The sequence below is a fragment of the Scyliorhinus canicula genome, chromosome 16, assembly GCF_902713615.1.
Source record: "Scyliorhinus canicula chromosome 16, sScyCan1.1, whole genome shotgun sequence".
Classification (NCBI taxonomy): domain Eukaryota; kingdom Metazoa; phylum Chordata; class Chondrichthyes; order Carcharhiniformes; family Scyliorhinidae; genus Scyliorhinus; species Scyliorhinus canicula.
Window position 1 is genome coordinate 113,732,241 of NC_052161.1, and position 16,594 is coordinate 113,748,834.

At 47.4% G+C, this 16,594-nt stretch overlaps 1 protein-coding gene across 8 annotated transcripts in view; it reads left to right on the plus strand.

Annotated features, from left to right (window-relative positions):
* Window positions 1-16,594, plus strand: part of LOC119979626 (kazrin-like) — a 312,322-nt gene that overhangs the window by 77,936 nt on the left and 217,792 nt on the right. For 2 of the 8 annotated variants that reach the window (XM_038822128.1, XM_038822130.1), the window contains exon 1: window positions 15,124-15,300. The exons of 1 other annotated variant lie outside the window; for it this stretch is intronic. In XM_038822128.1, coding sequence (XP_038678056.1) covers window positions 15,279-15,300 — 22 coding nt within the window. In that variant the 5' untranslated portion in view covers window positions 15,124-15,278. Of the gene's footprint in view, window positions 1-15,122; window positions 15,301-15,501; window positions 15,527-16,395; window positions 16,419-16,594 lie in introns of those variants that run through there. 5 more of the 8 variants (XM_038822131.1, XM_038822132.1, XM_038822125.1 and 2 more) reach the window with 4 other exon arrangements.

Sequence of the window (16,594 nt, forward strand, 5' to 3'; positions counted from 1 at the left end):
GTTCCTCGCAGAGGCCCAGAACTGAAGCAGAGTCCTGTTTAATAGCAGGGTTGTTCTCAGCACTGCCAGAGCTGGGAAACATCCGGCTGAATGCGCCCAACATGCGACTCCGTTTCATTTCCGTTAAATCGCGCCCATTGTTTCTATGTAACCCCCGAGAGACGGGCAAAACTCATCACCTCTGACTCAGAGACAAGATTACAGTTTCAATGGTCCGACACATCAGGTTAGGAAGAGAGATGGTCTGGATAGGAATCCCAAACAATCTGACGATGTGGAAGCCAACCTGGCGACCACTGGCAGGGAGAACCCATGTGGCTTTGCTGCTGGTGACCTCTATTTTTGAGTAACCAGTAGGATCTCCTTGGAGGATGTTGGTGACTCAGCCAGGCATTGCAATCAATCAACTGTGTCGGACAAAGAGGAGATGGGTCAGGAACGTATGTTTTTGCTTTAACAGTGACAGAGTGTTCTAACGCAGGAACAATAGTAAACTCCTCTGCATATTTGCAACTCCCTATTGTTTTATTAATACAAGATCAAGTTAATTTATATTCCACCACATCGTGCACACTCTCCTTCCCTGCCCTCAATCCCACCTTTGCACTGGTGCCCTAATTAATATTTTGCTGAAGTATCCATTCTTTATTTGGTGAATATCAATGGGCTGCATCGCTGCCTGTTCCTCACCCATCAGCCCCACACACACTCACATGCACACACACTCACTCACTCACATGTGGGTCACTGCTACGACACTCTGGTTCTAGTGCGCAGTCAGTTCCAGCCCCAACTTGACCCGGAATCACAACACAAGTGAATTAACCGTAACTCCCCCAAAGTCTTTGGCTCTCGGCTGCCCAATAATTACAGTCACCAGGTTTGTAAATGTAAACACAATTACTGTTTATTTATATCAAGAACAATATGCAGCAAATACAACTGGTTAACTATTAACTAATTCCTAATTTCTCACTTTAACCTGTCCCGCCCTCTATATACACACACACACACACACAAAACAGACTAACATAAAGTGATGGAAATGGGTAAAATTCATAAGTAAAAGGAAATAGAGTCTTTAGGCGGGATTCTCCGGCCGCGTTCGCCCGGCGACAGGACAATCCCAGGAGAATGTACATAAGGGAACAAATAGGAAGAATCCTTACAGTCACCAACTGTCCTTCCAGTTGTCTTGACTGGTCATTGATCGGGAACACTCCCTGTTCCTCTCTGCATGAACGCTGTATGACCTGCTTCGTGTTTTCCGCCATTTCCCATTCCCGATTTTCAGCATCCCACAACATTTCACTCTTTAGCTTGTGCCCTTGCCTGGACCAGTGCTACCCTGGTTAACAGCCTGGGGCTGAGCGAGCTGGACTCCTGCCCTGTGTAATTGTAACCAGAGTGGCTGGCTGGGACCTTCATTCATTGGCTGGCTGCACTGGTGTCCTGTTGTTGCATCATCAACAAGCTGATCAAAATAAGAGAAGAGCATTCCAGAAGCCTGCGGGAATGCAACTGTTCGAGTCAGGGAATTGTCTGTGATTATGGAGCTTCCCAGACATGTAGCACTTGGGCAAAGTACTCTATCAGAGCTTGTAGGCAAAACTGGCTCTTGGCCCTATGTTTGAGCCAGCACTTCACTAACTTCATTAGGAAGACAAATGTAATGTCACCAGAGGCTGAAATTCATTGCACTAGACAAGGAATGACAGACGGCAATTTAATTTTCTTTAATGGTTTTCAACGTACAATTGGTCTCTCTTCAACTCTTTATCCTGTCCACAAGAATGTCAGTTTTGTTCCCTCAGAATCTCAAAAAATCACAAGTTCTCTTGCACCCCAAACAACCGGGGACTTTTCTTCTATTGGGAAAACATTTAGAGGTTTCTGTGCCAGGAACCCATTATTTCCTCTTGCAGAATCCAGTGGCAGCAACAACTGTTCTCTGGCCAGGTGCAACATAGTTTAGTGAAGCCCGTACACTGCCTCGGGTAAATGGTACCAAAGGACAGGTCATTTCTCGGCAGGTCATTGATCAGCATTTGCTCCCTCAGTCAAAAACAGATTAGTTGGCCATTTGTCCCTTCACTTGTGGGCAGCACAGGGCAGCAGGGTAGTACACATGGCTAGCACTGTGCCTCCACAGCGCCAGGGTTCCAGGTTCGATTCCCTGATGGGTCACTGTGCGGAGTCTGCACGTTCTCCCCGTGTCTGTGTGGGTTTCCTCCGGGTGCTCCGGTTTCCTTCCACAGTCCAAAGATGTGCGGGTTGGGTGGATTGGCCATGCTAAATTGCCCTTAGTGTCCAAAAAGGTTAGGGGGGTTATTGGGTTATGGGGATGGGGTGGAAGTGAGGGCAAAGTGGGTCGGTGCAGACTCGATGGGCCAAATGGCCTCCTTCTACACTGTACATTCTATGTACCTATGTATCCATGCTATTGCGTGTAGAACGGTTGCCAGAGGTGTTTCCCTGCCCAGTGGGATAAATCTTCACTTTGTACGATTGCGTAAAAGGGGTAAGTGAGTCGGGAATAAAAGCAGAAAACATTGGATAAACTCAGCAGGCCTGGCAGCATCTGTGGAGAGAGAAACAAGAGTTAACATTTTGGATCTTAATGATCCTGCTGTACAGTGAGTCGGGAACCCATTTTGGATCTCCAAATTTTCATTTCCATTGAATTCACCTTTTTTACACTAATTGCACGAGGTAAAAACCTACCCCAATGGTTGTTACTCAATTCAAAGTAGTTTATTAGGGCTTTTCACAGTAACTTCATTGCAGTGTTAATGTAAGCCTACTTGTGACAATAAGAAGATTATTTATTTATTTATACATGTGAAGTGCTTTGAGACATTCCTGAGACTAGACATAGTACTTTATGAATGCAGTTCTTTTCTTTCTGTATTTCCTCCCCCCACCCCATTGTCTGCCCAGCATAGTCAGGACCCAAGTTTTCAGTGTTTGTATTTTTTTCTCTGTCCTTTTGTGCCTCACTAAGGGAATTGTGTAAGCCTCGTGCATAACTGTTCAGATCAAACAAACCAGTTCCAAGCTGTTTGAAATATTTAAAGAGATACTCATACTTTGCCCCAAGCACATTACAAGGGAGGAGGAGACTGCCTCCATCACGGGTCTCCATTCATCTAAACGTTCTGCGACTTCATTAAGTGCGAGTCTTGCAGCAGCCTTATTTTCAGTTCCTCTGATTTTTGTGCCTTTCTCTCTTCTGAGAGATGATGGCTCTGGCTGTGGTAGAGCTCCATCGGCAAGGGAATAAACAGACTGCCTTTAGTATTGCTTAGATGGCCATTGATTTTCTATCAGCCTGGACGCTGAGTGTTGAGTGGATACTTTGGGGGTCAAACTAAATCAGGCGCCTCCTGTGAAAATTTAGCGTGGCCGATCCACCTAGCCTGCACATCTTTGGGTAATGGGGGTGAAACCCACGCAAACACGGGGAGAATGTGCAAACTCCACATGGACAGTGATCCAGAGCTGGGATTGAACCTGGGACCTCGGCGCAGTGAGGCAGCAGGGCTAACCCACTGCGCCACCGCGCTGCCCAAAGAAGTAAGTTTTAAACAGCATCTTAAAGAAGAGGGAGATGTAGAGGGGTTTAAGGAGGGATTTTTTAAAAATGTGCTCCTGGGATGTGGGCATCGCTGGCTAGGCCAGCCTTACCTTTAATGTTTAATGCCTACCCTTAATGACCCCTGAGAAGGTGGTGGTGAGCTGCTGCCTTGAACCGCTGCAGTCCACAGGATGTAGGTACACCCACAGGGCTGTTAGGGAGGGAGTTCCAGGATTTTGATCCAGCGACAGTAAAGGAATGGCGATATATTTCCAAGCCACGGTGGTGAGTGACACAGAGGGGAACTTGCAGGTGGTGGTGTTGCCCATGTGTCTGTTGCCTTTGTCCCTCTTGGCGGTAGAGGATGTGGGTTTTAGAAGGTGCTGTTGAAGGAGCTTTGAGTTTTTCTTTGTAGAAAGCAATCGGAACTGTCATCAGCGGTACGGCAAAGGAGAGGGATGCTCAAGTGACCAGAATAAGAGGAATTCAGGTATCTGAGGGGCTGTAGGGCTGGAGGATGTTATAGATATAGGAGGGGGCGGGGCCATGGAGGGATTTGAACATGCCACATATCTTTCTGTACACAATCCAGATGAGGAACACTGGACTCAAAATGCAGGAAGAGACAAACATCTTTCTAATTCATCGCTCAGCCAACAAAGGATTTTCACAGAATCTTCACAGCACGGGAGGAGGCCATTCAGCCCATCGTGTCTGCACCAGCCCTCCCAATTAACAATTCTCCTCCCTTCTCCCTGTAATCCTCTACATCCTTCATTTTTAAATTAACAGTCTAATTCCCTTTTGAATGCCTCAGTTGAACCTGCCTCCACCACACTCGGGCTGTGCAATCCAAACCTTGACCACTAGCTACTTGGAAAGGCTTTTCCTCGTATCACAAATTACTTTAAATCTGTGTCCTTTCTTGAGCGGGAAATGTTTCTCCCTATCTACTCTGTTCAGACCCATCATGATTTTGAGTACATTTTTAAAAATTCAATCTTGAGAGGTGGGTTTTGCTGGCCAGACCAACATTTATTGTCCATCCCTGTTTTCCATTGGGAAGGTGGTGATGAGCTGCCTTCTTGAACCGCTGCAGTCCATGCAGCGTAGGTACACCCACATTGCTGTTAGGGAGGGAGTTCCAGGATTTTGACCTAGTGATAGTGAAGGAACAACGATGTCCTCCCAAGTCAGGATGATGGGTGGCGTGGAGGGGAACCTCCAGGTGGTGGTGTTCCCCCTATCAGATCTTTCAAACTTCTCTTCTCCGGTGAAAACAGTCTCGACCTTTCCACTCTGTCTTTATAACTGACATGTCCGTCTTGTGATTATTGCAAAAGGGCATTTTCCTTTGGCAAAAAGAAACACCAGTAATCTGAATCCTGTGATATAGCATGTTTGGAGTAGCGCATCCAGAATTGGCAATTATCCTCCTCCTCGTTACACCGGAGGTCACAGTGATATAAATCCATGACGGGAACAAAATCACAATCCTGTAATGTATTACCTTCAGGACATTAGGATGAGACAGTTTTTTGTAGATTTGCATGATTCAGTGAGTTATGTTTATCATTCAGATTTCCAACACAGTCATCGTGTTCAGATCTCCGGCCGGAATCATGGAAGCTCTTCCCAGCCTAACAGCAGCCCAAGATCCCATTAAACCAGAAATAAAAACAGAAAATGCTGGATAAACACAGCAGGTCCTGCAGCATCTGTGGAGAGAAAGATTTGTTTCAGTCTAAATGACCCATTTAAGGGCGGCATGTGGCGCAGTGGTTAGCACTGGGACTGCGGCGCTGAGGACCCGGGTTCAAATCCCGGCCCTGGGTCACAGTCCATGTGGAGTTTGCACATTCTCCCCGTGTCAGCGTGGGTTTCACCCCCACCACCCAAAGATGTGCTGGTTAGGTGGATTAGCCATGCTGAATTGCCCCTTAATTGGAAAAAGAAAAATAATTGACTATTCTAAATTTAATTTTTTTTTAAATGACCCTTTTACAGAAGGTTCTGCCGTAAGGTCATTTACACACAAAACGTCAGCCCTGTTTCTCTCTCTTTCCAAGGAGCTGCATTTTGAAATAATAAAAATAAACTCTGTAAAGTCAAGCCAGTATTTAAAGGGTTATCTCCCTCTCTCCTGTTGTGGCTTTGGCTTCTGTTTGGCTCACGCTAAGTGTTGCTCCACACCATGACAGCAAGACGTATCAAATAACTTAAACTGTGCAGCTTCCTCCTGGAACTGTAATACCTGCTGCCACTGCCTCCTCCCTGTAACCTGCTTCCTCCAGGAATCTCACGAACTCAAAACTCTGTTGTGGGACTGTGTTTCTCCCTCATGCTGCAGACCTGCAGGGTGCTGGTACCTGCAGAGATATCGATGCTTACACTGCGGGTCCTGTTTTCCACTTTCAGAAATTATGCTTTCCATTTCAAGACTTCCTGGGCTGAATCGTTGCACTGGGGTTGGGACCCTGACATCGGGTGCACCTCCGGGACCCGAGCAGGCCGACTCATGACCAGGGTACACGTTCACTGTGGCTGCAGGCCCAATAGGAGGCCATCTAGTAATGACAGCTCAGCAGCCCCATCATCAAAGATGGAAGCTACCGATGTAGGTAGGAGAGGGGGGAAGGTACCTGAAAATGGAGGCATCCTCTGAAGACTTTTTAAAAGCTTAAAAAGGGGCCAACGCTGCCGGGCCATTAGGGTTAACCCTTTCCACAGGGAACGCTGCAGCTGTGGCCATCTTGCAATCGTGGTCAGGTGGGGGGGGGGGGGTCTCTGAAAATTATAAATGGAGTGGTGCCTGCAGTCTACTGCTGAGGGGGCACTGCCAGGATTGGCCTCAGATTGCAGACTGGAAGTCTTCATGGTGACCTTGATAGGCCGATTTCAGGGTATTATTGGCAGGCCGCTTTAGTAGGCCACAAACGAGCCTGAACGGAGATGGTCAAAAGAAAACTTGTTTTTTTGCAAAGCAAATATATTTACAATATACATCAGATCCCAGCTGGGTCTGTCTGCCCTGTCGGTTCCATGCCTGGCCAACTTTTTTTTTCTTTTTTAAAAATAAATTTAGAGTACCCCATTCATTTTTTCCAATTAAGGGGCAATTTAGCGTGACCAATCTACCTACCCTGCACATCTTTGGGTTGTGGGGGTGAAGCCCACGCAAACACGGGGAGAATGTGCAAACTCCACGCGGGCAGTGACCCAGAGCCGGGATCGAACCTGGGACCTCGGCGCCGTGAGGCCGCAGTGCTAACCACTACGCCACCATGCTGCCCTAGCCTGGCCAACTTTATACTGAACTCAATCACTACTGTCCTCAGGCTCACCGCCCCCTTAGCGGGGGAGCTCGTATAGGGCGAGACTCACGGAGGACTGATTGCTCCAACCCCGTAGGTCTCGTGCGGGTTATAACAGTTGCTGTCACTCGCTATAGTAGAATATTTTTAAATGACCCAGAGGCAGGAACATGCCAGCACACAAGCTGTGGTTGGAAATTTGCAGGCCTGTCCCTCTCTAGTCTCTCCTCCGGGGCTATTTAAAAATTGGGCCCCTAATGCCAGCAGCAAGCAGTCCACAATCTCATACGGAGAGAAAAGCATTTTCTACACTGCCCCATCAAACATTTACAGCTCAAGTGCAGCCTAGGTTAAATGCAGAGTAGTGCTCTCTCTACACTCTGCCATTAAAGAGTCCCAGGGCAGGTACAGAATGATGAGGTGCAGAGTAAAGTCTGTCCATATCTGTGTGGAGTTTGCACATTCACCCCGTGTCTGCGTGGGTTTCGCCCCCACAACCCAAAAAATGTGCAGAGTAGGTGGATTGGCCACGCTAAATTGCCCCTTAATTGGAAAAAATAATTGGGTAATCTAAATTTATAAAAAAAAAGAAAAAAAAAAAGTCTGTCCATACAGCCCTAACAAATGTGCTTCAGCTCAATTTCAGAAGAATGCTCTGCCCTTTACTCCACAGGTGTGATTTCCTTTTGCTCATCTTGCAAACCATCCTGCCCGAGAATATGAATGATGTAAGAAATAGGAGCAGGAATAGGCCACTCAAGCCTGCTCCACCATGAAGATCATGCCTCATTATTACCTCAGCTACACTTTCATGCATCATCCCCATATCCTTCGATTCCCTTTGTATCCAAATAGCTTGTCGACCTCTGGTTTGAAGATATCCAATCAATGAAGATCCGCAGCACTCTGGAATAGAGAATTCCAAAGGCGAATAGCTCTAATTTGAGTGAAGAACCTCTTCTCGGTCCTAAATAGCTGATCCCTTATTCTGAGACTTAAAAAATTTCTTTTTGAGTATCTGATTTTTTTTTCCAATTAAGGGGAATTTAGCGTGGCCAATTCACCTAACCTGCACATCTTTTTAGGTTATGGACATGTGACCCACGCAGACATGGGGAGAATGTGCAAACTCCACACGGACGGTGACCCAGGGCTGGGATCGAACCCGGGTCCTCAGCGCCATGAGGCAGCAGTGCTAACCACTTTATTCTGAGACTTTAACCTGCAGATTTCGTCTCCGCGGTCAGGGGCAACATATTCCAGCATCTACTCTGTCCAACCACTTAAATATTTAATGTGTTTCAATGAGATCGCCTCTCATTCTTCTAAACTCTTGGAAATATAAAGCTAGTCCACTCAATCTCTCCTCATCAGACAATCCTCTAACCTCACCGAACCTCAGTGAATTTTTAAAGCATTACCTCTAGGGCTCATGTGTCTTTTTAAAAAACATTTCCAATTAAGGGGTAATTTTAGCGTGGCCTGCACATCTTTGGGTTGTGGGGGTCAGAGCCACACAGACATGGGGAGAATGTGCAAACTCCACACGGACAGTGACCTGGGGATGGGATTGAACCCGGATCCTCGGTGCCGTGATGCAGCAGGGCTAACCACTGCGCCACCATGCTACCCTCACATGTCCTTAGCTAAGGCTGTTAAACCTGTTAGTGATGCTCCTGGTGTGGCCTCACCCTATACAATTACAAGAAGACTTATTCATTCTTATCCTCCAGTTTTTTTTAAAGAAGACTGACGACCATTTGCTTTTCTTTTTTAAAAAATTAATTTAGAGTACCCAATTATTTTTTTGCAATTAAGGGGCAATTTACCCTCGGGGTCGTGAGGCAGCAATGCTAACCACTACGCCAACGTGACTCCCTACCATTTGCTTTTCTAATTGCTTGTTGTAACTGTTTGTTAAATTTCAACAATTCATGCATGGATACATTGCTGATCTCTTACCCCAGCTATACATTCCTGCCCTAGCCCCATATCCCTCTGAATACCAAGATTTTCCAATCTCTCACCTTCTAAAAAATATTTTTTCTGTTTTACCAATGTGAAACTTAACATTTCTCTATATTTGTAATCTCTTGGCTCCCCAACATTAGATTTGGGGGTATCCTAAAGATGCGCTCTGGATTCCCGCCAGGAAGTTCCCAGGAAGGGGCTTACTCAGCAATTTTACAGAAGTGCTAACTCCCCCGAACAATTGCACTGTGCTGGGAACCATCCGACAATGCGGTTTAAATCACTAACTCCAATTGGTTCTGCTAGTTTTACACCAGTAGTTACTCTGAAAGTGTTAGAAGAAATAAAAGCACTTCTAACTTCAAGAGTAACTAATAAAGACCAAGTTCTGCACAGGACACCCCCACCCCACAGGAGAAACCCATATATATCTCCACAACTAAGCACCTCATTCCCAACGGTATTCCCTAACCCCCCTCTCATGATATTCCTGCAGCATCAGGCTGACCCCTCCCCGACTTGACCGGACCCCCACTAACCTGACCCCCCCCCCAAACCCGAATGACACCCAACCACTCCCACTCAACTCTCCCCCCTCTCACAGATCCTTGCCCCTGACCCATCTACCGTCACCCCCCCAACCTGACTCCACCCACCGACGTCCCCCACCACCCTCTCTCCGACTCACCCTGCCCCCCAATGTTCAACTCTCCCCAACCATGTCTGACTCTCCACCCCCATGTGCAACTTTCCACCCCCCAGTATCCGACTTCCGCATCCCCTTTGCCCGACTCCCTCACCCCATGCCCGAGTACCCCACCCCTTCCTTGCCCGACTCCCCCACCCCTTCCTTGCCTGACTCCCACACCCCCTGTGTCCGACTCCCCCAGCCCCCATACCTGAGTCCCCCACCCCCCATTCCCAACTCCCCCACCCCCATTCCCAACTCCCCCACCCCCCATTCCCAACTCCCCCACCCCCCATTCCCAACTCCCCCACCCCCCATTCCCAACTCCCCCACCCCCCATTCCCAACTCCCCCACACCCCATTCCCAACTCCCTGACCCCCCATGCTTAAATCCCTCGTCCCCCCATGCCTGACTCCCTCACCCTCCATCTCCGAATCCCTTAGCCCCCCAATGTCCATGCCTCCCGTTGTCCGATTTCCCCCCCCTAGATGTCTGACTTCTATCCGCCTGATGTTCGATGCCCGCACTCCCCCAGGTATTCAGCTCTTTCCTCCCCTTCGCCACTCCACCCAATATCTGCCCACACCCCCCTGGTTTGTCACTGCTCAGTCATGTCCCTAATAATAAATTCTTGTATTTTCTCTACTATTGATGTCAGGCAAACAGGTGTATATATCCTTAGGGCCCGATCCTACGGCCACGCTGTGCCGGAAAAGCAGCTCGCTGAATGTGGTGATATGAGTGGGAGCACTGCCATTGGTGCAGAGCATTGGTTCCCCATTGGCTCTGGCTGGTCATGTGCCTCTCATCTGATTGGCTGGGACTAGTCATGTGACTGCTCACGAATTGGTCAAGAGGTAAGTAGACCCCGCCTCCAAGGCGGGGTATAAGTACCCAGGTTTCCCGGCGGTCCGCCTTTCTCTGTAGTCGACCACCGGGCTAACAACTAGCTGATTAAAGCCACAGTTTGGATCTTCACCGTGTCTCGCGTCCAATTGATGGTACATCACTGAGGCGCAGCGTGGCCGTTGAAAGCTGAGAGATGCCACTCCGGGATGTACCAAGATTCAACACAATCTCACGAGACGTTGTGAGGTGAATCCCGCGCATGCTGAGCGGGATCACTTTTTGGCGAAGCTGCCATTTTTACACACGTGTAATCGGACCAGGGTTGCCCGGCATGGGTGTTGGTAGAGGGGTTGGGGAGAAACAGGGGACCCTCCTATATTGCATTCAGGCTGTGGGGGGGGGGGGGGGGTTGGGGATTCTTTTGGGGGCCTCAGAGATTGGGGTGCCATTTTAAAATGGCATCCTGACCTCTTGCTATATCAGGGACCGGAGCCCTCCATTATAAAAAACAGAGCTATGTGTGGCCTCAGCCGCGCATTCCCCATTCAGGCTCCTTATTCAGTGCAAGTCGCGTTGAATAGTCATGTGTTTCTCGGCACTGCGAGTGCTGGGAAACACACGGTTAAACATGCTAACTCGGGGACTTTGTTCCCTTTTGGGTAGATCGTTTTTCTCTCTCCCTCCTTTCTTGAACAAGAGGGTTACGTTTGCTACCTTGCAAAACGAATGACAGCATTGCCAAAGTAAGGATAATCCAGGTTCAGTTGGCAGCACGGTTTTATGAGTAAGCAGGTTGTGATTTTGAACCCTGCAGCACATGATTTACATTAACACTTCAGTGTTGTGCTGAAGGGGTGCTGCATTGTCAGAGGTGTTATCCTTAAAATTAAGGCCTCATCTCTAAAGAATCCTGGCATCATTGGTAGAAGAGCAGACCCCCCGCCCTCAGGTAGTATCCTGGCCGGCATTCATCTCTGAACCAACAGCTGCACTGGTCAATAATCACATTGCTAACTGCTATATTTAAAATGTCTACTGTGTTTGTAGAAGGACAGTGACTGCATTTCAAAGGTAATTCCTTAATTGTGAAGTGATCTGCGCGGGTCCTGAGGCGCTAGATAAATATGATAATCATCTTATTAGTTCAGGTGAAATTAGAACCCAGTTTCCCTGACAGCTCCTTGATTTCCTGTTGCGGCTTTAGCAGAAGTCCCAGAGAAACAGAAGCTTTTTTTTTTTTTTTTTTATAAATTTAGATTACCCAATTATTTTTTCCAATTAAGGGGCAATTTAGTGTGGCCAATCCACCTACTCTGCACATTTTTGGGTTGTGGGGGCGAAACCCACGCAAACACGGGGAGAATGTGCAAACTCCACACGGACAGTGACCCAGAGCCGTGATCGAACCTGGGACCTCAGCGCCGTGAGGCGGTTATGCTAACCACTTGGCCACCGTGCTGCCCGAGAAACAGAAGCTTTGATGTCTTAGCCATTGCCTAATATTTGGCATTGATACTTGACCCTTCACTTGAGCCCTGTGGAATACAGCCTGTGGCGACACTGGGCAGTCAATGGCATGACATGATAAATAATCATTTGGCAGTGGTACTGAACTGATTTCATGTTCAAAAACAAATTGAGCAATCTTTGAGCATGACGAGGAAAGGCAACTGGAATGTTGGCCTTTATTTCAAAGGGAATGGAGTATAAGGAACTCTTGCTAAAACTATACAAGGCACTCCGTTAGATTATACTTAGAAAACTGTGAACAGTTTTGGTTCTCTAATCTAAGGAAACATCTAGTGGCATTGGAGGCAGTCCAGAGAATGTTCACTCGGTTGATCCCGGGTATGGAGGGATTTTCCTCTGAGGAGAGGTTGAGTAGGTTGGGCCTGCACTCATTGTAATTTAGAGGAATGAGAGGCGACCTTATTGAGACATATAGGATTCTCAGGGAACATGACAGGATATATGTCGAGAGAGTGTTTCCCCTTGTGGGAGGGTCTAGGACCAGAGGGCATAATCTCAGAATATGGGGACAGAGATGAAGAAGAATTTCTTCTCCCAGAGGGAAGTGAACTGTGGAATTCTTTACCGCAGAGAGCTGTAGAGGCTGGGTCATTAAGTACGTTGAAGACTGAGATAAACAGATTTTTAACCAGTAAGGGAATCGAGTGTTACGGGGATAAGGTGGGGAAGAGGAGTTAAGGATTATCATTATCAGATCAGTCATGACCTTATCGAATGGCACAGCAGACTCGATGGGCCTATTAGCCTACTTCTGCTCCTACATCTTGCGCTCTTAAATTTTATGGGAAAATTTTGAAATGACCAGACTCCATAACGTGAAAATACAAAAGGAAAACTCTGCATGTCCTCACATTATTGCACGCAAATTAACTCCTTGGCCAGCTTGACACACTGTTGGAATTCCCTGAATACTGGGAAGTGTTTGAAACATTGCAAATTGATTGCATCATTGCACTGTATTAAAGGGAAGCTGCTAGCAGCGAATGCTCAGACTTCCAGCCAAGCAGCTCTCAGTGCGAGAAATTGACTTCATGTTGGAAACTAAATCTCAGCCATCTTTCAGGTGGGACCTTAAACCAAGGCCCCACCTGCCCTCTCAAGTGAACATAAAAGATCTTGTGCTACTATTTAAAGTAGAGAAAGGGAGTTATTCCCAGTGTCCTGGTTTACATTTATAGAACCATAGAATGGTTACAGCACAGAAGATGGCCATTTGGCCCACCATGTCTGTGCTGTCCCTCTGCAAGAATAACTCACCTGGTCCTACTCCCTCGTATGTTGCCCTGCAATTCTTTTCTCTTCGGCCCCAAATGGAGTATTGCGCCCAATTCTGGGCACCACACCTCGGATGATGTGAGGGCATTAATGAGAGTGCAAAAATGATTCACAAGGATGGTTCCAGGAATCAGGAACTTTTCAGTTAAGGAGAAAGAATGGAGAAGTTGGGCCTGTTCTTGGAGGAGAAGGTTTTTGAAAAAAATTTAAAGTACCCAATTCTTTTTTTTTCCAATTAAGGGGCAATTTAGCGAGGCCAATCCACCAACCCTGTACATATTTGGGTTGTGGGGGTGAGACCCACACAGGCACGGGGAGAATGTGCAAACTCCACACGGACAGTGACCCGGGGTTGGGATGGAACCCGGGTCCTTAGCGTCGCAAGGCAGCAGTGCTAACCACTGTGGCACCGTGTTTAAGAGGAGATTGGATAAAGGTATTAAAAATCATGGGGGGTCTAAACAGAGGAGAAATTGCTTCAGTTGGAAGAACCAGAGGACAGCGATTTAAGGTAGTTGCCAAGGGAAGCAATGCCGACACGAGGGAAAACATTTACACGCAGCGATTAGATAGGATATGGAATCTGCAGAGTGTGTGCTGGAAGCAGGGTCAATTGAGGCTTTTGTTAAGGGAATTGAATTATTATCTGAATATTAGAAAATTACAAGGCCACCTGGAAAAGACATGAGCTGAATTGCTCCTTTAGAGAGGCTGTATGAAGGCCCATCTTCTCAACCTTGCCCCTCGCCTGAGGTGTGGTAATCGTCAGGTTAAATCACCACCAGTCAGCTCTTGCCCTCAGAAGGTAAAGCAGCCTATGGTCATCTGGAACTCTGGCGACTTTACAGACAGGATGAGCCAAATGGCTTCATTCTGTGCTGCAACCATTCTATGATTCCAAGATAATTATCCAATTCCCTTTTGAAGACCTCGGTTGAACACACTACATTTCAGATTTTAAAAAAAATTTAGAGTGCCCAATTCATTTTTTCCAATTAAGGGGCAATTTAGCGTGGCCAATTGACCTACTCTGCACATATTTGGGTTGTGGGGGTGAAACCCACGCAGACACGGGGAGACTGTGCAAGCTCCACAAGGACAGTGACCCAGAGCCAGGATCGAACCTGGGACCTCGGCGCCGTGGGACAGCAATGCTAACCACTGCGCCACCGTGCTGCCCTGCATTTCGGATATTAACCATTTGCTGCGCAAAATCCCTCAACCAACATCACTTAAAAAATCAGATGATCTAGTTCCCCAGCTATTTGTGGGACCTTGGTGTGCACAAATTGACCGTCATGTTTCTGACATTTCAACTGAGGTTTAATTTCAAAAATGCTTTATTGGCTCTAAAACAATCTGGGATAAGAATTGTGAAAGGTGCAACACAAATGCAAGTTGTTTCTTTGTTTATATCAGCCTTGTTTTAATTCAGATACATGGACACTTGTCGCTGGCCTATCTACCAGTGTTTATCTTTGCCAGTTCCACCCAAACCTGCGACCATAAGCCTGCTGCAGAATTATTGAGTTGAATTTCACCCAGCGTTAAACCCATGTAAAATGCAGAGACTGTCCTGAAAATGGGTAAATGGCTGCAGTTACCTGTGAACGAAGACCCTGTTAAATGGTTTGTGCGTGTAAGAGAGAGAGAGCTCCTTGTGAAAAAAAATCAACATCACCTGGGTGAAGAGTGGCCTGGAATCTGAGACAAAGAGGCAGATTGCAGGATTCAATTACCAGCACTAAAAACAGAGCTCTGAATTAGGGGGATGGGGAATCCCCCTGAGGTGCCAGCCAGTTCAGCCTGAGTGTGCAATACTAGACCAAGGGTTAGTAGTGCTGAGAGAGACAGAGAGAGAGAGAGAGAGAGAAGGAAAAATCTCTCAGCATCATTTTTTTCAGTGCCTCCCATGACATCATGCTGGAGTAGAGAGAGAGAGAGCAAAACCTGCTAGGGGTTCAAATTCCTGGCAGTACAGGTAAAGTTCAAGCTCCTTAGCTGGGAGGAGGAGAGCGAGATTGAGAGAAGCAGCAGCACCAGAGGGAACCTTTAACACAACACACACTGACCATGAAATCAGACAGGGAAGACTGTAAGTGCAGCTTGTTTGTGTCGCAGGGTTGTTGTTTTTCGGCTCGGGTTTATTTTTGTTTGGGGGGAGGGAGGAGAGCGTTTGCAGGTTGTGTGTCAGTCAGTCAGAGGAGCAGGTTCCAGCCACCGGCCCAGGCGGCTAGCATGGCAACCGAGGCCGGGGCCTACTCCTGGCTGTCAGCCTGCGCCTCCAACCCCCACCTCTCTGACTGGGCAGCCGGCCCCAGGTGGGTCCCCTTTTCTCCTCACCCCTCCCCGTCGCTGCGGGAAAGGAGCGTTTGATTTATTTTCGCGCCGGCTGTGAACTTGCTTCCCCAACAACACCATCGCCGCGGCCAGCCTCCCCCCCCCCCCCCCAATATTTAAACGCTGTGAACGTTCCTGGTGGTTGTGGGGGATGGAAGCAGCTAGGTTCCCTCATCCCTCGGATTAGGAGAAGGCCATTCAGCCCCTCTACCCCCCCCCCCCCCCCCCGAGCTGACCTGTACTTTAATTCCATTTACCTGCCCTATTTATTCAGAAGTACCTTGAGATTAAGCTATAAGTACAAATCTTTTTCATATTCCTGCATAATTGTTAGCATGGCTAATAATTATTTTTACTGGACCCCCCATCCCCATCCCCATCCCCATCCCATTCTTTACTTGACCCTTTACTTGTGGGTAACCTTTGTGTGAATGCTTCCTGACATTTCTAAATAGCTTGACTTTAATTTTAAGGTTCTGCCCCCTTGTTCTGGACTCCTCCACCAAAGGAAATAATTTATCTGTATTGATCCTTTTGACGCCTTTAATCACCCTAAACACTTCAATTAGATTCTCTTCCCCCATCTTCTATACTCAAGGGAAATCAAGCCTGACCTATACAATTTGTGTTTGACCTTTTTAGCTGTGGTATTATTCTAATCACGATCCAGTCACCCCCCCCCCCCCCAAAGTGTGTGATGAAGTTGGTGAGCAGGATTTCTCTCAGCTGTGATGCCATCTGTGGTTAAATATCCCCCTGATACTGTCTAAGTCTGCACGTGAGGTACTGCGGCAGGTGGCGGGGTTGGGTGCGGTGCTTGGCTTGGCTGGTGTGGCTAGCAACTGTGGAACTTCCCCAGGAACATGCAAGAATGTCAGTAGATGATGTTATTATTTTGGGGTTTCTTTGGTGTGTTTTTAAATATATGGGAGATCGTTGAAGAGTTGGATGTTACTTTTGGAAAGCATCCGATATGTTAACATGCAGTCAAGCTTGTGGTTTAGTGAACATGCGAGAACTTCCTGCAGCTTAAAAGGAATGAGGTAATG